Below are 26,238 nucleotides of genomic sequence, written 5' to 3'. Positions count from 1 at the left end.
AAAACTCAAACATAAAAATAAAACAAGTAATATTATTTTAACATGATGGAGGATAATATGGAAATTACTGGTAATGCTCAGGACTTTGAAAGTTGGCAAACATAAACCAATGTCATGATTTTTGTCTCTTGGCATTTTCTCTATTTGTACTTTTGTGATGTCTTCGGACTTTTTCTTGCCAAAGACATCTTTACACATCAAATATTCCTCTGCACATTTCTCATTTGACTATGTCAATCAAAAGAATCTTATACTGTTTTGCATCAAGATGATTGAAAAAGAAAAGACAAGCATAGTTCCAAATATCACTTGGCAATGCTCCATCATAAAGTGATTATACAGATGATCCTGATTATGTTTATGTTGTGTTGATATTAACATAGAAATGAAAACACACCACTTAAAAATGATTATAGGTCACTCTTGACCCCTAGTGTGCAGACTAAAATGAGAAACTAAATTAAATAGCTTAATAAAAATCTTTTCTTTCTTCATGAACTTGGTGAAATTCCCCCTTGGTAACTGAAACAACATGAAGGCAAAGAAGTTTAACCATATTAAAATGGAACTTTGGGCTCTTTTTTAGACTGAAAGACTTTGTTGCCTACTTTATGAGTATCATCTTCAGCCTCAAAGTCTGATATTATGAGTTTAAAGTATGAAATAGACTTCTAACCTTTTGTTCTCTCTAACTGCTTTGTCTCCCTTCTTCCAAGAGATGGTTGGTTTTGGAGAACCTTGCGGTTTGCACTCTATTACAACTTCTTGGCCTTTGGTAACAATTATTGTTTTCTTCACCTGATTCAGTGCAAAAGTGGGAGCTGAAGCTATAAAAAAAGAAAAGGTTAGTTGTAGCAGATATAATGATAACAGCTTCTAATGGGTGATTCATCAGATTTTGCAACGTTTTCTTCAGACATTAATTTCTAATAAAGTCATATGACATCTACACATGTCAAAAATATAAGCTCATCTTTAATTTACTCTTTTATTAATTGATAGATTATTTATTGACTGTCCTGTTCATTAGCAGGTAATAGTTTCATACAATGTGAATTCACATAGCCTTTTTAAATAGAAAATGACATACTTTATTTCATGATTACCAACTCTAATTGTGAAAGCCTGATGAACAATTTGGTCAAAAGCTCAGGGGCCAATCAAGTAAGTCTGTTTATGCTTCCTTTGAAAGGTGAAGGTTATATGGAGCAAAGACAGTTCTGGGTCTTCATTTTCCACCCATATATATTAATATCTGGAGTCCTGTTATGGCACTTTGGACTAATGTGTCAGACTGCAAAGTTTTTTGAACTGCAAAGTCAGTGCTTCAAGCTTACCCGCTGCTCCTTGGAAATCCTATACAGGGTCTCCATGGATCAGAACCGACTCGACAGCATTTAACAACAACAATATTAATATATATCTTATTTTAATTACTATAAAAATTGAATGTAGTTCAAAGATATACTTTTAAAAAATGATATAATTTAAATCTCAAGAACAAATTTTACTTTATTAGTTGTAATTTTTGCAGAGATTTGATAATTAGTTGAATTTTACATTTTTTTTAAACTAGATTTTTATCATGGAACTTTTGAACCTAAAATATTTAAAAACAAGTCTTCTATATTACAGGCATTTATTTATGTCAATTTCATGAGTACTTCATAAGCATTGTATGCCCATCATGAAGCACAACAACCTTACATGGCACAACAACATTACAAATGATCATATGCTTGTATCAAGATGTCCTGAGGAGTCCTGGTGTGGCACTGTTGGTTAATGCAGAGTCAGTTTGATCTGCAAGGTTGGCAGTTCAAGCTCACCAGCCACTCTTTGGAAACCCTTATACAGGGTCGCTATGGGTTGGAACCAACTCGATGGCACTTAACAACAACAAGTTGAAAGTAAAGATACTTATAAAAGGAGTGCAGTAACAATAAGAAACCCTGGTCGAGTAGTAGGTTACGTGTTGGGCAGCTAACCACAAGGCTAGCAGTTTGAATCCACCAGCGGCTCTGAGAGGAAAGGTGAGGTTCTGTTCCTAAAAAGATGTACAGCCTCAGGAATTCTACATAGGGTCTCTAAGAGTCGGAACCAACTCCATGGCACACAGCAACAGCTGCAGTGACATTTGTGGTTGTAAAATGGAAATGTTGTTAAGTGTTGTTGAGTCTCTTCTGACTCATAGCAACCCATAAGAAACCCTGTGGTTTCCAAGGATTGACTGGGGGGTTTGGGCTGCCAACCTTGCGGTTAGCAGTTTAGTGCTTATTCTACAGTGCCACTTCAGGACTTTAAAATGGGAATACAACTTAACAAAAGGTACACAATTGAAAGCATCACAGGATCACTACAAATCAGAACTGACTCCAGGACACTTAACAACCACAACAGGATAAATAGTCAACCAGGAGAAGGCTGGATCAATTTAATAAAAAAAAAAGTGTTGAATTGTGAGTTGACAAGAAAGTATATTAGTAATTGATTAGTTGTTGTTGTTGTTAAGTGTCATTGAATCATTTACAACTCATAGGGACCCTGTATAGGGTTTCTAAGGAGTGACTGGTGAGCTTGAACTGCTGACCTTGCAGTCTAGCACTTTAACCCACAGCACCACACCAGGACAATAATTAATTAGGATATAAGAAATTGAAATGTGTATTCTTCTGTTTTGGATGGATATGTTGCAAAGTGAGAAAATTTCTAGTGAAAACATTCATGATTCAAAAATGGATTTATGATCGATTTAGCTAATAGATAAATAATAGGTTTCCAGATTCCTGAGATTCTTGTTAATGCTGTGATTTGAGAATTTAAGTGGGGAGTGCAAAGCATCCTTCGACTCCTGCACACTTTTGGGATTCAAGGTCGCTTAAGTATCACTCTTTGTGTTGTAAGCATCGCCTAACCAAAGTAAAGGAAACCATCAAAGTGGGAAAAAAATAGAATCTGCTCTAATGACCCAACTATGTTCAATCTGAGGTATATGCCCAATGAACTGAGTCTTTCCTGTAGTATTTAAAGAGTCATGAAGTTGTGTTAGTGCCCTGGTTACATTCTTACTAAGAGTGTGACCCTCTGGCACTATGGAGCCTGGCCTCAGAAAGGCTTTCCCTCTTAAGGGTGATAATACCCCATGCTGAGCATTGGGGATTTTCTTTGGAGTCCAGCCTTGCAGGAATCTCATGCCTAATGGGTAGTATGACTTGCTCAGGTTGGGAAACATTAATTAACTAATTAATTAGTGCTACTAGAAATCTGCATTTTGATCCCTTTCTGATCCCTCAAAGATTCAAACCTTGGAAACCCTATACAGGGTTGCTATGAGTCAGTACCAACTTGATGGCACTTAACAACAACAAAACACAATCAGAGCATTTCTCCTTGAAAAAGAACATACTTTTGTTTAATGCCATAGAAAATATATTATGTAAACTTTTTCATATTAAACACTAACATTAAAACAACCTTATAAGAGAAAGGAAGTTATGGGACAGCTCTATACAATTCAGACTTGACCCTCTAAAGCTTAAAAAAGAAAAGAATCAGTGAGATATAATATTGGTTTGCAAACTCTAAAGCAGACTTTTACAACCACGTTATCAAACTGCAGTATAATAAGAATTAGAGCATGAGCAGAAGCCACCTCCCCCCTATTTATTTACTTAGAAGTTGCATACCTAGAATCTTCAGCTCAGCACTAGCATAAATGACTCCATACTTATTTTCAGCCAAACACTGATACATTCCAGCATCTGATTGATTCACACTGTGGATCATCAATACTCCATTAACCATCTCAACCCTACTCTGTAATGGAATAGAAAAAAAATTAGATCTAGAAAGTAAACAAGTGATATGGATAGTATGGGCATTGGTAACAAAGCCAAGAGAAAGAAAAGCCCTTAAATTAAGTAGTTAGACATTATTTAGCAACTTAGCAACATTTACTGTGTATTATTTTGTTTGTTAGGACATATTTCTTATATAACTACTTCATAGTCAAATAAGAGATGGTAACTATATTTTCCTGGAAATTTTATTTTGGTTTTGTTTTTAAATTAAGCTATCTTTGGCACACTAGTTAAGCTTGTGAAACACAATTAGCAGCTAAGGGCATTATTTGCATGTTTTTAAAAAAATGGGGAGTAGGGGAAAGCATTGAAACTGTAGATAAGTAGGATCAGATCGAGGTTAAAAATAGCTACCCAAGGTACTGACACAAATCCCTTTATTATACTGATCCAATTAGGAGTTCTTTTCTCTCACTTCATAAGAAACCAACACACATACACACACAGACCTAAAACACTATAGTTTGCCCTGCAACTGGAGTTTGTATATAGTCATTAGTTTGAATCTATGAACTGTATTATCAGAGCAAACTTAAATAGAACACAGACCATGTACAAATTGAGGTAAACAGAAGCCATTAGTACATTTCAAGGTTAAGTATGTTTACAACACTAGATATTTAGTCTACTTGTTGTTTGTTGTTGTTAAGTGCCTTCGAGTCAGTTCCGACCCATAGCGACCCTGTACAGGGTTTCCGAGGGTGTAAAACTTTAAGGGAGCAGAAAGCCGCATCTTTCTCCCGCTGGTAGTTTCGAACTGCTGGCCTTAAGGTTCACAGCCCAATTCGTACCCACTATGCTACCAGAGCTCCTTTTAGTCTACTTGTTGTTGTTGTTATGTGCCATCGAATCGGTTCCAACCCATAGCGACCCTGTATAGGGTTTCCGAGGGTGTAAATCTTTACGGGAGTAGAAAGCCTCATCTTTCTCCCGCGGAGCAGCTGGTAGTTTCGAACCGCTGACCTTAAGGTTCGCAGCCCGATCGTAACCACTATGCTACCAGAGCTCCTTTTTAGTCTACTTAGTGCCATGCAAATACTTTTTGAAGTTTTAGTGAGCAGTGTTTTGCTTATCTATCAATAGAGGTATGAAATAATTAGACACAATTTTCAATATACAACCATTATCTACCAATGGAATTGTCTTTACTTGGACATTGGAGTAGATAATATAACCAGCATGGACCCTTTTTTAGGTTTATCTGGTGTCCTAGGAAAATTACAAAGAAAGATTGAATATCTCAGGAATTTTCTGCCCTGTTGTCTTTAACAGCTCTCTAATGCTTGTTTTAGGAGTCCTGGTGTTACACGGTGGTATTAGTCAAAATTGACTCAATAGCACTTAACAACATCAGTAAGACCTTGTGGTATGTGGCCTTTTGTATATTCACCATTTATTTTGGCATAACTGATTTTAGAATTAGAGAAGGATGGAGATGGATAAAACGACAGGGATTTGATCTGACTTTCATTTTACAAAGGAGAAAACTGGGGCCTAAAGAAGTAAACAACAGACAAGAGATTTGCTCAGTAGTGGCAGGACCTGTGCAGAAACTGTTCAGGTTCTCAATTGTCTGCAGTTTTCCCTCAATTTTGTCGACAAATAGTGAACTACCCCTTTCTTCAAAGGCCATAACAACAAAAGCATTACAATCATAATCATCCTGTCATTGTTAAATAATAGTTTATTTAAAATACAGTATGTATTAGGTTTTTGGTTTTTTTAAAGTAGATTTACTAAAAAGACAATAAATGTCTTTTAATTAATGCTTTATAAGTAAGTCTTTGTAAATAAGTCTAAAATAGTAGGATGTCATTGAAAAAAAACTCTGCCCTGAACATGGGAGATGAGGATTTTACTATAATCTCATCCTCTTTCTAGGTGTGCAATCCTGGAGCTATCATTTTACCTCTGGCAAATGTACTCCCTCATATAAAGTGACAACAACAAACTGAGTTATAACTAAAGGCAGTTAGAAATTACAAGGAGTCTTCAATAATCATTGATATTTTCCATTGAATCAGTTTCAACTCAGAGTGACTTATATATAGAGTTTCCAAGGCTATAAATCTTAACAACAGCAGAAAGCCTCATCTTTCTTCCACAAAGTTTCTGGTGGATTCGAACTGCTGACCTTGTGGTTAGCAGCCCAATATGTAACCCACTACACTACCAGGGCTCTTTATGATTCATAGGATTGGGGGGGGGGGAGATTAAGAAACAATCTATTATACTCAATAAGGTGATTAAATAAAAAGAAATTTTTGTTCATATATTTATTATATTTCTTAACCTAAATAATAAGGCAAAAGTAAAAAATAATTTCAAATAAAACTAGAGAAAAGGAAGTCTAGTTTTTCCTTTGTGAAATCCTGTCAAAAATTGCACAGAAACAAGATAATAGTCACCAAGAGTACCTGAGGCAAGAAGGGTGCTCCATTCTTCAGCCAACGGTATGTGGGTCTGGGTTTTCCAGTGGCTTTACATTCCCATCTGAGAGGACTTCCACTGTCCAAATGAGTATCATTCAGTTTTTCTATCCAATGTGGGTAGGCTGTAAGTATTTAAGCATTAAAGAAAGATGATTTTACGTCTCAAACACTCGTTAATAATTTTAAATTTAACATGGAATTAATCAATGCAACTTTTTTAGCAAATCAATAACCATAGGTGTTTGGAACAAATACAATATTATATTACATAAAGTACTCTATTTACTGTGTAAAAATATATAAGTGAAATATTTTGATGATGTAAAGTGCTTTTGTAAGGATAATGTAGTACAGCATGTTCTTGTTTTCTTTAAACACTTTAAAGCCAGTGGTTTCATTCTCCTGAGGCACAGGAACTTGTTAAGTTGAAAGTCAGGTACTTACAGGTATTGCTCTGTTCTTACAGTATTAGGGAAGCTTTAGCACAAGTCGAAGTAATACAGCAGGGCAGTTTGCTGCATAACTTCTCTGTTTTTTTCTGATAAAAATTTTAAATTGTACATTCAAATTTTATTTGGTATAAAAATATTTCTTTATTAATATTCTTCAATTATGAAACGTTTTTAAGAAGTTTTGAAATTTATAAAAGTTAAATATTTTCTTTGTTAAAAAAAAAATGAGAGAATGCTCATGTAGATTTACAGCCACAGAAACCTTATAAAGGGTCGCTTTGCATCAAAACTAACACACAATCACCACCATGACACTGTGTTAAGGAGTCTTGGTTGCCTAGTGGGTTACAGATTAAGCCGCTAACAATAAGGCCAGCAGTTTGAATCCATCAATTATGTTAGGGAGAAAGAGGCTGTTTTCTGTTCCAGTAATGGATTATAATCTTGGAGATCCTCCATAGGGTAGCTTTAAATTGAAATTCACTCAATGGCAGTGGGTTTGCAGGGGTTAGTAGGCACTGTGTTAAAATCTCAATACCTACAAAATTGATCCTTAAATTCCAGTTTATGACTCAGGAAAATTGTCTCAAAGAGGTTAAATAAATTTATTCAAGGTTATGCAGTTAATTTCAGGATGGAAATCACATTCAATTCCAGGTATTTCTGATTCCAGAACATCTGTAGTACTCTCATCCCTCTGTGGTAGAGCCGAAGTATTGGTTGTTGTTGTTAAGTGCCACTGAGTCAGGTCTGACTCAGAGAAGCACTGTATAGGGTTTCAAAGGAGTGACTGGTGAGTTTGAATCACTGACCTTGTAGTTCAAATTGACCTTACGGTCCAGTGCTTATCCTAAGGTACCACACCAACACCCCCTAAATAGGAGTTTTGTTTTTAATGATTTCTTGGTCTTTGCATGCATATGCAGTTATTGAAAATATTGTGGCTTGGGTCAGGCGCACCTTAGTCCTCAAACTGACGTCTTTGCTCTTCAGTACTTTAAAGAGGTCTTGTGACAATGCAATGTCATTTAATTTCTTGACTGTTGTTGATGTTTGATGGCTGATCTGAGCAAAATGAAGTGTTCGACAACTTCAATTTCTTCTCCATTTATATGAATGTTGTTAATTAATCAAGTGATTTTTGTTTTCTTTATATTGAGATGCAACCAATACAGAGGCTGCAGTCTTTGACCTTCATCAGTAAGTATTTTAAGTCCTCTTCACTTTCAGCAATCAAGGTTATATTATCTGAATATATCACAGGTTGTTAACGAGTCTTCTTCAAATCCTGATGCCAAGTGTTTCTTCATATAATCCAGCTACTTGGATTATTTGCTCAGCATAAAAATTAAGTAAATATGGGTACAGAATACAACCCTGTCACACACCTTTCCTAATTTCAAACCATTTAGTATTCCCTTGTTCGGTTCAAGTTCCTCATGAGCTCAATTAAGTGTTCTGGAATACACATTTTCCACAATGTTGTCCATAGTTTGTCATGATCCACACAATCGAAAGCCAATAAATCAATAGTCTATAAAACACAGGTTAACATCTTTCTGGTATCCTTTGCTTTCAACCAAGATCCATCTGACAAGATCCAGGATATCCCTCATTCCATGTCTTTATCTGAATCTGGCTTGTACCTCTGTAAATTCTTTGTCAGTGTATGGTTGTAGCCAATTTTGCATTTATCTTTAGCAAAATTTTATTTGCATGTGATGACATTGTTCGATGATTTCTGCATTCTGTTTGCTCACCTCTCTTTGGAATGGGCGCAAAGATGGATCTCTTTCATCAGTTGGCCAGGTAGCTGTCTTCCAAATTTCTTGGCATAGACAAATGAGTGCCTCCAGTGCTGCATAATTTTTTGGAAGATTTCAATTTATGTTCCAGCACTTCCTGGTGCCTTGTTCTTTGCCAATGCCTTCAATGTACCTTGGACTTCTTCCTTCAGTATCATTGGCACTATAGGATTTCCAAGACTGTAAATCTTTACTTGGGCAGACAGCCTCATCTTTCTCCTTTGTAGCAGCTGGTGAATTTGAACTGCTGACTTTGTGGTTAGCAGTCCAGTGCTTATCCTACAGTAAAACCAGGACTCTTTTAGGGAAGAAAGACCTATTAAAATACAAAAAGTCTTTGCCATATAGAAAAGAAAAAAAAAAGTAGAAATCTAAATACTGTTTCTACAAACATTTTGCATTATTCTAGAAACTTATCTAACTTAGAATTATGATGATTGGACTCCTGCTGTGGAACTGAATGATCAGGACAAGGTCAGAAGTTTTAACCCACCAGCTGCTCCTCAGAAACATTATACAGGGCTGCTATAAATTGAAACCTACTTGATGGCACTTAACAACAACAAAGATATGATTACAAAATAAATTTGTTATAGGAATCAAACAAATGATCAATGAAATTAAAATGATTTAATTCCTGCTTTCCTTTCTTTTGCAAATGTCTATTGATCACCCTGTGCATACAACACACAGCACAGGAACTACAAAGATCAATAAGTTACGATGTCTCTTTGCTGTCATTTCAAAATCTAGTGTGTGAGACAGATATACAATTCAAATATTCTACAAATTCACTCTACCAACAATTTCACAAATAAAAATGATCATTAGACTATCCCTAGAATTTAAAAATTGCTATGAATCTATCAAATCTTGACTGATAAACAGTGACTTCATATTTTGCTTTTGAGAACTATGACGCTGTCTGGTTTATGAATCTTTGAGCCATAGCTCTTTTGTATGCATAAAATATATGCCTATATCTACATAATTGATAATATAAAAAATTCAAACACAAAGTATAAATTGGAGACATACTTGGCTATTTCTCTAGATGCCATATACAGTAAGCACATACAAACTACTCATTAACTGATTTAATGTAAAATGTTTTGAGCAAATATAAACACATACATGCAAACAAACAAAACATACACATCAAAATATTAAATAACATTTATGCTATTTGGCTTTATGAATTGTCATCCTCCATAACATACCTAAAGGATGGCAGCTATGTTCAATACAAGATCAGCGTAAATTTCACTGTAGATTTTTTTTTTTCTTTCTTTTAGAATTCAATGTTTTATAAACCTCTAGGTCTGTAATGGAGTCCTGGTGTGGTGCTGTGGGTTTATGCACTGGACTTCAAGGTTGGTTTGATCTGCAAGATCTATGGTTCAAGCTCACCTGCCACTCCTAGGACACCCCACACAGCATCACTATGAATCAGAACTACTCAATGGCACTTAACAACAACAACAGGTCTGTAATATATGAATAAAATAGAAAGCAAAAGAATATATAGAATTTCAAATTTAAAAAATTGGAAAACTAGATTATAGCCTTAAAAATTAGTCTTAGCATTTCTCAAGCTGAAAAACTTGAAGAAAACATTCAAGCCTAAACTTGAAATATTGAAGGATTCTATGGGTAAAATATTGAATGATGCAGAAATCATCAAAAGAAAATGGAAGGAATACACATAATCATTGTATCAAAAATAAACAGCTGGTGTTCAAGTACTTCAAGAGATAGCATGTGATCCAGAGTCAATGGGACTAAAGGAAGAAGTTCAAGGTGCACAAAAGGCACTCACAAAGAACAACGTTCTGGGATTTCATAGAATACCAACTGAAATCTTTCAACATACTGATACAGCACTGGAGGAAGTACTCACTCATCTATGCCAAGGAATATGGAAGACAGCTACCTGGCCAGCTGAATGGAAGAGATCCATATTTGTGCCCATTCCAAAGAGATGTGACACACACAAAAAATGCAGAAATCATTGGACAGTATCATTAATATCACATGTACGTGAAATTTTGCTAAAGATAATTAAACAATGGCTACAACAGTGCATTGACAGGGAACTTCCAGAATTTCAAACGGGATTCAAACAAGGACATGCAATGAGCGATATCATTACTAACATCAGATGGATCTTGGCTGAAAGCAGAGAATATCAGAAAGATGTTTATCTGTGCTTTATTGACTATGCAAATGTTTCTGATGGTGTAGATGATGGCAAACTATAGGCAACGTTGCAGAGAATATATATTTTAGAACACTTAGTTGTACTCATGAATAATCTGTACATAGACTGAGAAATAATTGTTCGAATAAAATAAGGGGACACTTGTTGTTGTCAAGTGCCATCGAGTCGATTCCAACCCAAAGCGACCCTGTATAGGGTTTCCAAGGAGTAGCTGGTGAGCTTGAAATGCTGACCTTGCAGTTCAAACAGCTTTGCAGTCTGGCGCATTAATCCACATTGCCACACAAAATTGAAAAAATATGTGTGCTGAGTTGTATCTTTCACCATACTTATTTAATCTTTATACTGAGCAATGATCAAAGAAGCTGGATTATATGAAGAAGAATGTGGCATCAGGATTGGAGGAAGACTCGTTTACACCCTGCGATACGTAGCTGATACAACCTTGCTTGCTGAAAGCAAGAGGACTTAAAATACTTACTGATGATAATCAGAGACTACAACCTTCAGTATGGGTTGCACCTCATTGTAAAGGAAACAAAATGCTCATCACTGGACCCATAAATGGCATCATCATAAATGGAGAAAAGATTGAAGTTGTCAAAGACTTCACTTTGCTTGGATCCACTAGCAACACTCATAACAACAGTCAAAAAAAAATCAAACAACATATTTACATTAGGTAAATCTTCTTCAGAAGACCTCTTTAAAGTGTTCAACAGCAAAGATGTCAGTTTAAGGAGTTAAATGCGCCACACGCAAGCCATGGTATTTTTATAATATCTTCATATGAATATGAAAATTAGACAATGAATAAAGAAGACCATAGAAAAAGTGATGCCTTTGAGTTACGGTGTTGGAGGAGCATATTTAAAGTACCATGGACTGCCAAAAGAACAAACCAATCTGTGGTGGAAGAAGTACTACCAGAATGCTCCTTAGAAGCCAGGATAGTGACACTTCATCTCTCATACTTAGGACATATTATCAGGAGGGACCAGTCCCTTCTGAAGGATATCATGCTTGATAAAGCAATGGTTCTGACTTCTGAATAAAAATAAAGTGGAGTTGTTTCTGGTAAGTGACTTCAAGTTGGTTCAGCCTCATAGCGACCCTGTATAGGGTTTCCGAAGAATAGCTGGTGAGCTTGAACCGCCGACCTTATGGTTCAAACTGACCTTGCTGTCTAGCTCATTAACCCACAGTGTCACACCACATAGAATAATGTAGTATGTATTGTGGGGAGCCAGTGATCCATCTGTGAAAAGAGAATTTAAAACAAGCACAATATCTTCATCTATCTATTTTTTGTCAGGTCACCTATAGGGTCTGGGAAACTGAGAAGACTATGCCAATTTTAACTCAAAAGCTGTTGAAAATCTCCTCAAATGCATTGTATATTGGCAACTACTTGTATAACAGATTTGAGTTCAGTCTCTGAGTTACATTTTTCAAAACACTCAGCAGATGTGCATGAATGACATTCTTGCTTATCATCCATATTATGTAGCTCCCTACTGATAAATGCCAAGTGTTATTAGCGTCCTTCTTTACTCTTAAGTATTAAGGAGTCAACAGATCTTACTCACATAGATTACTTCCAATATTATAACTTTCATCTGTGGGACAGTGAAAGAAAATGTGATATATTGAAAAGAAGACAACCACGGAGGTGTTGTGGGTTTGAATTCCAGTGCTACCACCATATTCTTGCATGTGATCAGGACTGAGTTATCTTAATGAATCTCCTCTAGAAGATGAAGTAGTTGTTATTGTTAAGCACCAAGTCTGTTACAACTCATAGTAACTCTGTATAGGATTTCTGTGGAGTAGGTAGTTGGTTTGAACAACAATCTTAAGGTTCAAACTGAAATTATGGCCCATTGCTTATCCTACAATGCCACACACCAGGACTCCAAGTTGAGGTATTGATTCCTATTTAAATAGGAGTCCAAGTGTGGCACTGTGGGTTAATGCACCAGACTGCAAAGCCATTTGAACTGCAAGGTAGGCAGTTCAAGCTTTTCAGCTGCTCCTTGAAAATCCTATACAGGGTCACTATGGGTCAGAACCAACTCGATGGCATTTAACAGCAACAACAATAAAATTATTGGATATAATAAATATTGCTTACTTCACTCATCTCAATCCATTGCCCTTATATTATCTTAGTCTTTATTTTCTATCATTTGTGACTATATATTGTTATTGTTATTAAGTGCTACTGAGTTGGTTCTGATTCATCACAACCTTGGAAAGGGTTTCCAAAAGGTTTGAACCACCAACCTTGTAGTTAGAGGTACAGTGCTTCTCCTACAGCATCACACCAAGACTCATATGAACATATATATGTTGTTGTTAAGTGCCAAAGAGTTAATTCTGACTCATAGTGACCCTTGTTTTTGGTTTCCTGGGAGCAACTGGTGGATTTGAACTTCCAACCTTGTGGTCCCCAGTCCAGTGTTGAGTCGATCCTACAGTGCCACACCAACCATCGACCTTGACGTTCAAACTGACTTTGAAGTTCAGCACATTAACCAACAGCGTGACACCAGGACTCTAACACACACACACACACACACACACACACACACACACACACACACGGGAAGTCCTGGTGTGGTGCTGTGGTATAAAGCATTAGACAGCCAGGATGGTTTAAACCACAAGAGCAACAGTTCAAAATTACCATCTACTCCTTGGAAACCCTATACAGGGCCTCTATAAGCCAGAAATGACTAGACAGCAGTTAACATCAACAACAACAAAATACACACACACACACAGATGCACATACATAAAGGGGCTTCAAAAAGGCTCATGAAAAAATTATAATACCTTTCAGTTCAGTTTTTACATGAACTCTTTGAAGCCCTTTTGGCTGTAGTGTATATATATCAAACCAAATCAAACCCACTACCATTCAGTTGCTTTTGACCAAAGGCGGCTCTGAATGGTTTCCAAGGCAGTAATATTTATGAGACCAGAAAGCCTCATTGATTTCCTGAGGAGTGACTGGTGGTTTGAACTACTGATCTTAGTAGGTCAGCAGTTCAGTGCTTATGCTACAGTGCCACCATACCCCCCCACACACGTACATATACATATATAGCAGCATTTTTGTAACTGCAATAAAATTCAAGGTAGGAATGTTTCTCCAGGTAATTGGGATTAAGAAGTTTCCTTTATTTAGAAAATTCTTCAGCAGTGTCTAGATTTTTATCATTGTCTATAATAATTCTTAAATATGCTTTAACAAGTAAAACATCTTTATAAATCATGCCTAATGTGTGGTTGTGGCACTGTGGGTTACTGTGCTGGACTGCAAAGTCAGTTTGAACTGCAAGGTTGATGGTTCAAGCTCACCAGCTCTTCCTTGGAAACCCTACATAGTGTCGCTATGGGCCGGAACCAACTCAATGGAATTTAACAACAACAACAACAATGTAACTAAACAAAATTGCAAAGAAATGAGAAATAATGGCAAGGATCTCCATATTTACCATAATTTTTCTAGCATTAACATAAGTATGGAAAATAGCAAGTAACTAGGACTCCTAGTGTGGCGCTGTAGGATCAGTACTGGATGACTAACCACAAGTTCAGCAGTTAAAACTCAACAGCTGCTCCTTGGAAACCCTATGCAGGGTCACTGTGAATTGAAACTGACTCAAAGGCACTTAACAGCCACAACTTTCCATGATATTCTCATTGCCTATCTCAGGTCCCCATAGCAGACTATGGTTAGGCTGGGGTAAAGATGGGGAGGAAGAAGATTGGACTGTGGCATTAACTCCAGTTCTGAATTGGATTCTGACTCTATGGCTTATTATGAATGAGACTTTGAGTAATAAGCTTCTTAATTCTTCTAGGCCTTAGTTTCCTCATCTTTCAAGTGAGAATTTGAATACCCTTGTGTGGTAGTATAAGATGAACACAGGACCTCAATGTTCAAACTTCTGCAGTTGCTCCTTAGAAACCTTATACTGGGATGCTCTGAGTGGGAACTGACCCAATGGCACTTAATAACAGCAACAACAGTGTTATGGTGAATTAAAATGTACAAAATATCAATCAGCACAATAGTTTAGAACTTAAGTTCTTCTCAATTATTAGTTTCCTTTATTAGTTCTTTAGACTCCCTGACTTTCATCCACTTTTTAATATATATTAGATGATGTGCATATTTAAGCCATTGATATTTATAATAAGAGTAGAGATTTAATTAAAATTATCCACTGTGTGATCAGCATCATTTTTAATGCCAAAAAGAAATTGAAAAACATAGTTTTTGACTTTAAAAAAATTTACAATCAAATTGGAAATACAGGAAGTCATAAAGTTTTCAAAGGATGTGGTCTAGAACTAAAAGAAATAAGGAAATCTTTAATACTCTATGAAAAACACAACTGCACTCCTTATTCAATATTTAGTACATGCTATGTAACTTTTATTTAAGAATTTTGGTTCAGGTATATTTTAATACTGATTTATTTCAACTGCAGTAGATTCACAGATCATAGCTACACTGACCATATTCCATGGTTGGTTGGTTGGTTATGTGCCGTGGAGTTGGTTCTGACTCATAGCGAACCTGTACAGGGTTTCTGAGGCTGTAAATCTTTATGGGAGCAGAAAGTCTCATCTTTCTCCCATGGAACAGCTGGTAGTTTCGAACTGTTGACCTTGCGGTTCGCAGCCCAATTTGTAACCACTACGCTACCAGAGCTCCTTGACCATATTCCATAGGGCAATAAAATACTAGTCGTTGGGCACATGATATGTAGTTTAAAATCATAGAGTACACATATTTGTATAATATATATATTTTTTTCTGGACACATAGAACTTTCTACATGGGAGAGCTTTATAATATAAAACTGCTGAAAGGTGTTTGATATTTGATCTTGCTTGCTTGCTCCTTCTCTTTCATTTCTTTCCTCCTTCCCTTGCATCTCTCTTTCCTTTTGTTCTCTCATTATTTCTGTCTGTGACAGGATAATGTCTATATGCCTACAAAGAAGACCAGTTAATACAACTATCATTCCAATTTATACACTAAACACAAAGTCAGTGATGATGAAATTGATTAATTGTACCAACTTCTTCAGAGTCCAGGTGTGATACTGTGAGATAAAGCATTGCACTGCAAGGTCAGTTTGAATCACAATGTTGGCAGTTCAAACTCACCATACAGTCCTTAGAAACTCTATACAAGGTTGTTATGAGTCAGAACTGACTCGATGACACTAAACAACCAACTTCTTCCTTCTGAGATTGATCAGCTATGCAATCAAGATTTATTAATACTTACTAATGATTGGAATGTGAAGGTTAGAAACAAAAAGGAAGAATTAGTAATTGGAAAATATGATCTTAGTGATAGAAATGTTGTTGGAGATGATGATAGAATTATGTAAGACCAATTACCTTTTCATTGCAAATACCTTTCTTAAACAACATAAGCAATGACTATACACATTGAACTCATCAGATGAAATATGGAATACAAAGGAATCAAATCTGTGGAAAGAGACTTTGGAAAAGCTCCACACCATCAGTTAAAATAAGGCAAGGGACAGACTGTGAACACACTATCAATTGCTCACATGCAGGCTGAAGCTGGAAAACCTAAAAGCAGTCCACAAGAGTCAATATATGACCTTGAATATATCTCACCTGAATTTAGAGATCATCTCAAGGACAGATTGGATGCATTAGACACTAATGACCAAAGACCAGAAAAGTTATGGGATGACATAAAAACAAAACAAAACAAAAGCATACAAAAAGAAAGCAAAAGGCCATTAACAAGACAGGAAAGAAAGAAAAGGCCAAAATGGGTATCACAAGAGACTTGGAAACTTGCTCTCCTGCATAGTTAAACAAAAATGAAGCGAACAAATAAGGAAGTAAAAGAGCTGAATGGAAAGTTTCAAAGGTCAGTCCAAGAACTAAAAGTAAAGTATTATAATGAAATGTGCAAAGATTTTGAGTTAGAAAACCAAAAGGGAAGAACATGCTCAGCATTTTCTCAAGCTGAAAGAAATGAAGGAAAAATTCATGCCTCAGCTTAAAATGCTGAAGTATTTCATGGACAAATATTTAATGATGCAAAAGCATAAAAAAGGATGTAAAGTATACACAGAGTCACTTTGCCAAAAAGAAATGGTTGATATTCAGCCATTTTAAGAGTTAGCATATGCTCAAAACCTATAGTACAGAAGGAATAAATCTAAGCTGCACTGAAGGCACTGATGAAAAACAAGGCGCCAGGAATTGTCAGAATACAAATTGAAATCTTTCAATAAACTAATGCAACCATGGAGGCACTCATACATCTATGCCAAGAAATTTGGAAGACAGCTACCTGGCCAACTGATTAGAAGAAATCCATATTTGTGCCCACCACAAAGAAAGGCAACCCAATGGAATGTGGAAACCATTGAACAATATAATTAATATCACATGCAAGTAAAATTAATTGAAGATAATTAAAAAATGGACAGGGAACAGCCAGAAATTCAAACAAGATTCAGAAAAGAAGGTGGATCTAGGGGTATCATTGCTAATGTCAGATGGATCTTGGTTGAAAGCAGAAAAAAACAGAAAGATGTTTGTTGTTGTTGTTAAGTGTTGTCAAGTCGGTTCCGACCCATAATGACCCTGTATAGGGTTTCCAAGGAGCAGCTGGTGAGCTTGAACCACTAACCATGCATTTCAAACCAACTTTGCAGTCCAGCACATTAACCCACAGTGCCACACCAGAAAGATGTTTGTTGTTGTTGTTAGGTGCCATCGAGTTGGTACCAACTCATAGCAACCTTATGCAGAGCAGAATGAAACACTGCCCAATCCTGGGCCAACCTCACTACTGTTGCCATGCTTAAGTCCATAGATGCTGCCACTTGGCCAATCCATCTGGTAGGGGGTCTTCCTCTTTTTCTCTGACCCTCCACCTTACCAAATATAATATCCTTCTCCAGCAGCTGGTCCCTCCTGACAATATGTCCAAAGCATGAGAGACAAAGTTTGGCCATCCTGGCCTCTAAGGTGCTCTCTGGCTGCACCTCTTTCAAGAAAGATGTTTACTTGTCCTTTATTGACTACAAAAAGAATTTTGACTGTAGATCATGACAAGCTTTGGATAACACTGTGAAGAATGGGTATTCCAGAACATTTAATTGTGCTCATGAGGAACCTGTACATAGATTAAGAGGCTGTTGTTCAAACACAGTGAGGATATACTGAATCGTTTAAAATCAAGAAAGGTATTTGCGACCTTTCAATGTGTATGCTGAGCAAATGATTTGAGAAGCTGGGTAATATAAAGCACAACATGGCACCAGGACTGGAGGAAGACTGATTAACAACCTGTGATGTGCAGATGGTACAGCCTTGCTCGCTGAAAACAAAGAGTACTAAAAATACTTCTTTTATCAGGAGGTCTTTAGAAGACAAAGAATATAGGCTTCAGTTTGGATTGCACCTTAAAGTAAAAAAAGAAACAAAAAATCTTCCTCACAAATGGACCCAAAATAACATCACGATAAATGGAGAAAAGATTGAAGTTGTCAAATATTTCATTTTGCTGGGATTCACAATCAACACTCAAGGAAGCAGCAGTCAAGAAATTGATCTACATATTGTCTTAGGCAAATCAGCTGCACAAGACTTCTTTAAAGTATTCAAGAGCAAATATATCAGTATGAGGACTAAGGTGTGCCTGACCCAAGCCATGGTATTTTTAATTCCCTCATATGCATCTGAAATTTGGGCAATGAATACAATAGACCACAGAAGAATTGATGCATTTGTGTTATGATGTTGGAGAAGAATATTGAAAGTACCATGGACTCTCAGAAGAACAAACAAATCTGTTTTGGAAGAAATACAGCCAGAATGCTCACTAGAAGCCAAGATAGCATGACTTTGTCTTTCATGCTTCAGACATGTCATCTAGAAAGACCAGTCTTGGGAGAAGGACATTATGCTTGATCAAGAGTAGGGTCAATGAAAAATAGAAAGAACCTCAGTAGATAGATTGGTGCAGGAGAAGCAACAAAGAGGTCCAGCCTAACAACAATTGTGAAGATTGTGCAGAACCAGGAAGTGTTTTGTTCTTTTGTGCATAAGGTCGATATGACTTGGAACAGATTCAGTGGCACCTTGCAACAACAATCTCACCAACATATGCTAATATGAATATTAATTTAAACATGTGAATTCACCTTAAATTTTGCATATTTAACCACCATGCACCTCTTTATTTGTAATGCTTTATTCTGTTGTGAGAACAACACAGATACTGAGTCATAAAAATAACAAATGTGGCTTAAATAGATACCGACTATCTGATGTGGTGCTATAGGATAAGCAGTGGACATTTAATTACAATGTGAGTAGTTCAAACACAGCAGCTGCATTCAGAAATTCAATACATGTACACTATGAGTTGTTGCTTACCAATTACAACAAAAACTACTTTAGAAGTCACTTTAAAAAAAGGGGGTTTAGAAAGGTTACTTAGAACTCAGATTCATCTTTTGTGTCAAAGAATTGAGCACAAATATAATTAACCTTCCAAGAAAACTATACCCTCCCTCCAGGAAAGACCTTGTTCTCTGAAAATACTGATCATTTGGAGATCCAACAGGAGAAGACAAGTACTACAATTTCCAACAGAACCCATTCTACTAAGGAATGGCTCTAAAGATAAACTATAGAAACAGTGGACTATTCATGCCTCATTTCATTCCATAACTACTGCCAGCTAACTGGAAATACTGCACACGATTTTTTTCCCCTACATTTCAGAGTTTCACAAAGTGAAATCTCTCTAATCAAACATAAACGTTTTCCAAAGTACAAAAGTAGGGTGGCCATGTAAAAACCATGTAATTCTATAAGTGAAATAGGGCACTGTTAATTGTTCATTGTTAATTGACTCAGGTTAGCTGACATAAACTGAGTTCATCTAGTGCAAGTCAAGATGTATATGACCTGATGGAGCCTGCAATAGGGAGAAGTCACATGCTTCTAAGATCCCTTCCCTAAATTGGCAGAAATACATGCCAAGTAACCAATTTACCCAGTTTCTTTTTCTGGGTAACAATCAAGATCATTTTTCTATTTAAAATGATGAATGCTATGGACAGGTTTGTCTTTACCTGTCTACCTCCCAGTGGACATATAAATGTACATGACAAAGAGAACCCACAGGCTTTTTCTCATTAGCATACTCTCCTACCAGAGAACAAACACATCAGTAATACTAAATGAAATCAGTTAAAAAAAACAAAACAAACATATTTCCCTTGAAATAATAGTTTATACCTAGGAATCAAGTAACTGGGTTAGGGTGGGAGACCTTGCAGAAGCCTCTGAAGCCCAGACTGTACAATCTCTTTTTTGTTGTTAGAGTCCGTTCTGAATCATATCTACTCTGTATAGGATTTCTGAGGCTGTGAATCTTTGCAGGATTAGAAATCATCATTTTTCTGCTGCAGAATGACTGGTGGACTCAAACCAACAGACTTGTGGTTCACCGTTCAGTTCTTAGTATGGTAATTGTCTAAGACAGAAACTTTGGAATTCCTCTCATGGTTCTCAAAATAACAGGAACTTCTTATTTTGTGTTTTTGTGTGTATAGTTTGGAGTAGCAAAGTTCTGATTGAATTCTTGTTCTTCATTATCCAATGTTTATCTGTAAGGAGAGCCTGGTAATATTGCATACCATGAACTGTTTGGGTAAACTGACATAATGTTTGTTGTTGTTAAATGCCATTGAGTTGGTTCCAACTCATAGCAACCCTGTACATTGTTTCTGAGGAGTGGGCTAGTGAGCTTGAACATATGACTTTGCAGTTCAAATCGACATTGCAGTCCAACGCATTACCCATAGTGCCACCCTATAACGTATTTGAATGTTAATTCTTTTTCCATTGGGGTACAGAAGCAGCGTTTATTTTCTCTTTGGTTAGCATAACAACTGGAATGCTAATCACAAATTTGGTTGTTAAAACTCACCAGCCACATTTTGAAACACTATACAGGGTAGTTATAATTTGTAACATACTTGATAGCACTTAACAATAACAACAACATGGTTAGAAAAAGGAGTCCTATGCTACAGTGGTTAAGTATTGTTGTTGTTAAGTGCCATCGAATCAATTCCAACCTACAGGGACCCTGTATAGGGTTTCCAAGGAGCAGCTGGTGAGCTTGAGCCACCGACATTGCAGTTCAAATGACTTTGCAGTATGACGCATTAGCCCACAGCACCATACCAAGTACTGGACTGATAATCAAAAGTCTGTGGTTCAAATTTACCAGCAACTCCATAGGAAAAAGGTACCATAGTAGGCATCCACAAATATTGTTGTTGTTAAGTGACTTCAGGTTAGTTCCAACATACAGTAACCCTGTGTATGGTTTCCAAGGAGTGGCTGGTGGGCTTGAACCACAGACTGTGAGGTTAGCAGTCCAATGTTTATCCTACAGCACAACACCAGGACTTCTGTAAATATTACTATCTTGGAAATCCTATGGAGCAATTTTGCTCTGTCCTATGATGTTTGTTACATGCCGTTGAGTTGCATGTAAACAACATAGGACAGAGCATATCGACCCTATGTAGGATTTCCAGGGAGTGCCTGGTGAGTTTGAAGTGCTGACCTGGCAGTTCAAATCAACTTTATGTTATCCTAAAGGAGCTCTGGTAGTGTAGTGGTTACGAATCGGGTTGCGAACCTCAAGGTCAGCAGTTCGAAACTACCAGCTGCTCCACTGGAGAAGATGAGGCTTTCTGCTCCTGTAAAGATTTACCGCCTCGAAAACCCGGTACAGGGTCACTATGGGTCAGAACCAACTCCATGGTACATGGTAACAACAACAAAAAACAACACAATGCCATACCAGGACTCCGACTGTGTTCCATGTTGTTGTTAAGTGTCATTGAGTCGGTTCCAATTCACAGCCACCCAGTATAGGGTTTCTGAGGAGAAATTGCTCCATTTTGAACCGCAGACCTTGTGGTTCAAACTGACCTTGCAGTCCTTCCCTTATCCTACAGTGCCACTCTGTCCTATGGGGTCACTAAAAGTTGAAATCAACTTAATGACATGGGCTTTTGTTTATGGTTAGGAGGGATTTTCTTTAAGAAATTGTGAACAGTTTTCTATGTAGATTTCATCCAAGTACATCAATGGCCTAAAATTAAATAAATGTATGCTAGTGCTACGACATGATCATAAAAATATTTAAGTGACTCTTTGTCCATTTCTCTCAGGATGCATTCTCCTGTTTAGACATTAAGGTAAAGATACTCTCTACAAACGTTCTTGCCTCACAGGAGCAAATGCATTATACTCTGTGCTCACATAATCCTTTGCACACTCCTTCATCACAGAACATAGCACGCTCAACTCTAATACTGGGTTTGCTTTTTACCTAATCCAATGGAATATGAGTTTCTTGAAAGCTCTATGGCTAGCACATAGAAACAATACTAGGCATTTAATAAAAATTAAATGAATAAATAGATAAACATGTATCTCATAACAAATTTGGTTGGAGTGCTGGATTCCTAGAGGTGTTATTAGAAATAAGAGAAGAAGAATGGATTTCAGATATTAGCATTTCAAAATACTCTTTATAGTCCCTCAAAGGACATTTCAGTTTTTAAAGAACTAATCACGTGACACGAGTCCTGGTGTGACATTTGCTCTCAATCGAAAGGTTGGTTTGAACTGCAAGTTTGGCTGTTTAAACTCACCAACCACTCCTCAGAAATCCTCTATAGGGTCATTATGAGTCAGTACCAACTTGATGGTACTTAACAACAACAATCGGAAGACACCACAACAGTCATATTCGCTTAGTGGAATCAGCATTTATATTTGCTTGTGTGAATGTTTTGGCTTAGAGTACCCATCTTTTCATAATACTTTCATCTGAAAAATGAGGATACTATTACCTACCCATGGATGGTTTTAAGTGCTTTTGAGTTGATTCTGACCCATAGCAACCCTGTACAGGGTTTCCAAGGAGGTAAGCTTGAACTGCTGACCTTGCAATACAAAGCAACTTTGCAGTCCAGTGCATTAGCCCACAGTACCACGCCAAAACTCCACCAACTCAAAGGTACACAGGCAGACAAACAGAAGTAAAGATGAGATTGTAGGTATTTTTTAACCAGATTTTTTTAATTCTTAAACACAACTTGGTTGTTATTTGGCATTTTGGGGACAACATAAACACTTGTAGGGAGTGCAGTGTCTTTGTGGGATAAACACTAAACTGGAGCCACAAGCTCAGTGGACCTCTCTGAGGGAGAAAGATTCAGCTTTCTCAAAGATTTACAGCTTCTGAAATCCTATACAGGGTCGCTATGAATCAGAACCAACTTAAGGACACTTAACAACAACATCATAAACACTTGTTGGTCATAGAGGCTATTTGTCAGTTGGACATATTAATATAGATTAAGGGTCAGCAAAATCTTTTCTGTAAATGGCCAGAGTAAATATTTTAGGCTTTGTGAGCCAGCTGATGTCTTTCTCAACCATCAACTCTACCAATGCAACACAAAAGCCAATATAGACACTATATAGATGAAAGGGTGTGGCTATGTTCCAATAAAATCTTATGTACTGAACCAGGCAGCTGGGCAGAATTTGGTCCTGTGGACAGTACTTTGTGTAGTTCTGATTTAGGCCAAGGGCTTGAATATATTAGAAAAATTCCAATACTTTTAACTTAGCAAAGGCTACATCTGATGCCAGGAAGCTGTCTCATTTTAAAGGATACAAACACGTTATGCTGTAAAGACCGATAGTTCTCCTTCATGTTTAATTTAAACCATCTTTCTGTATAGTATAATTTCACATGCTGTTCTAAAATTCAAAGAAGTATGTTTATAAATTATTCTTTGGATTTTATGTATCTAACAAACAATGCTTAATTGGAATTAATTTGCAATTTCAGTTTGACTCTCGGGACTAAAGCATCATACTCTGCTGTGAACACTTACTGTATACTTGTAATTGTCCACGAAAGGAATTTTTTCCACGTGAGTTTTCAGCTCTGCATTCATATATGCCTGCATCATCCAGCTGCACGTTTGGTATTTCCAACACTGCCTGAGATTTCCGCAGACGTGCTTTACTAGGAATATAACCATTAACCTTCATCCATGTGATTGTTGGAACAGGGCTACAATAGGGAGCAAAAATACTGTTAATACACTTTCCACTATTAGTAACATAGATTCTGTTATCTGGTAATTTAAGTACTTAATAGGCTGAGCACAATAAAATGTAATCACAATTAAGGACTTTGTGCTGCTTAATACAGTTCACTTTCCATGTGGATTGTTTGGTAAGTAGTTAGATTACAAAGGGTGAGTTTCTTTTTCATTCATATTTCAGGAGAGCAATTCAGAGGCAATACTATGTACATTTCAATACAGTATATTTTATTTTTAACTTTTGTTACAATTTGAAATAATAAAAGTAAGCTGGAGAAATTGCCAAAGTATTATGTGCTTATTGCAACAAGTCCAACAAGAGTTGTGATTTAAATACACATTTTCCCCTTCACCCTGTAAATCTCTTCTTTCCTCACCAAAAAAATTTAATTCCACCTTGTCTCTATGAGGTAGGTTTACACATACACAATGAGCTAATTTTGCATTTATTTTAATAAATAGAAATCTTCTGTATTTGCAATTTCATTACTAAAACCTTAAATATTTTAGTCATAAACTTGGCCTGATTTACCTGGATAATAGTTGTATACTATTCTATTGTGTGGCTATAGATCCATCAGAATTGAATGGACCATCCTCTATAGTCAGATATTCAGCGTACTGCTACTTTTGTTTTTGTGCTTCTTTTTCTTTTTTTGCCACTTGAAAAAATAAAAAATAAAAGGTTCCTATAAACAACCTTGCACATATATCATGTACCATTGCTTTTATTTTCTGCAGCAGACATTCACAAAAGTGGGATTGATGGATCAAAGGGCATGTACATTTTTCATTTTAATAAGTACTGCCAGATTGTTTTTCAATAATATAGTAGCAGTTCCCACACCTATCAGTAATGTATGAGACTATTTCCCCATATCCTTGTCAGCATTGTATGTGATCAATCTGATTAATACTGATATTAAACAGTATTTTGTTGCTATTTGAATTAATATTTCTATCAACTCTATGAAGGTTGAATATCTTTTTATAATCTTATTGGCCATATGCATCTGTTTTTCTTGAAATTGTCTACTTATACTATTTTTCTCATTTTTCATTTCTGTTGGCATTTAAAAACATTAATTTCTTAGAGTGTTTTTTTAATATATTAGAGCCATCATAACTTTCTCAGAAATATTCTCCTCTAGTGTATTGCTATTTTATGATAGCATCTGTGATTTTTTTTTTTGGTGAAAAACAAACATGCCCATTATACTTGTGGATTTTTTGCTTATTTAAAAAAATAACTTTAAACCCAAGGTCCTATAGTAATTCCTGTAATTTTTTTTTATTACTTTAAAGTGTTTGGATCTTTAATCTGTCTGGAAATTTTAAGTTTTATTAAATAAATGTAATCATTTCCCCATAATATTTAAAATGCTGTTTTTGTCATATAATTGGTTCCCACATACTTGTATCTCTTTCAGGCTCTCAGTTCTGTTCCACTGATTTATTTATTATTATGCATTTTTAATGCACTCTCTGCTCTGGACACAGTCCTTATTTGTTTTTCAGTTTGATTTCCTACTATTTCCTTCCACAGCTTCTGACCCAGAAACTCATCTGTGTTTCCAATCATATGTGTTAAAACCTTACTAAACTTTTGAGACTCATCCTAAATGCTTCCTGTAAAGCGAAGTATTTCCTTATTTGTATGTTGTTATTGTTGTTAGGTGCTATCGAGTCAGTTTCCACTCATAGTGATGCCGTATAGGGATTTTGAGGTATCGCTTACAGAAGCAGAGAGACTCATCCTTTTTCTGCAGAGCAGCTGCTTGGTTTGAACAGCTGATGTTATGGTAGCAGTTCAGTGCTTATCCTATAGTGCCACTAGCACTCCCCATCCTTATTTGTATAGTCAGCTACATTTTTTTCCTTTAAATAGCAAAATGCTACTCACATCTCTTATAACATCCTAGCATGGATTTTAATTACTAAATGTAGGATATATAACCATTAATATTTTCTTACGGAAGTACTTGCCACAGTTACTGCTTTAAAGAATGCTATGGTAAGAACTCTAGCATAGCTTTTAGCACCTTGTGACTTGTTCCTTAGGAATAAAACAGATCATTAAAATGGCTGGATTAAAAGAAGGCAATTTTTGCTTGTTGAGATACATAATGCATGAATCATAAAAGATCCAACCATGCACTTAGAATAACACTTATCTGAGCATGGCATATTGTCCATACATGTATATCAAAATTTATTT

General features: G+C 36.3%; 1 protein-coding gene across 1 annotated transcript in view; it reads right to left on the bottom strand.

Moving 5' to 3' along the window:
* Positions 1-26,238, bottom strand: part of CNTN5 (contactin 5) — a 704,421-nt gene that overhangs the window by 395,431 nt on the left and 282,752 nt on the right. Inside the window, exons 8-11 of the mRNA XM_006833948.1 lie at positions 23,805-23,986; positions 6,278-6,414; positions 3,687-3,816; positions 677-827 (exon numbers count right to left, since the gene is read on the bottom strand). Coding sequence (XP_006834011.1) covers positions 677-827; positions 3,687-3,816; positions 6,278-6,414; positions 23,805-23,986 — 600 coding nt within the window. The remainder of the gene's footprint in view (positions 1-676; positions 828-3,686; positions 3,817-6,277; positions 6,415-23,804; positions 23,987-26,238) is intronic.

Source organism: Chrysochloris asiatica, unplaced genomic scaffold, assembly GCF_000296735.1.
Source record: "Chrysochloris asiatica unplaced genomic scaffold, ChrAsi1.0 scaffold00008, whole genome shotgun sequence".
In the NCBI taxonomy this organism is placed as follows: domain Eukaryota; kingdom Metazoa; phylum Chordata; class Mammalia; order Afrosoricida; family Chrysochloridae; genus Chrysochloris; species Chrysochloris asiatica.
This window is presented reverse-complemented; position numbering and strand designations above follow the sequence as displayed.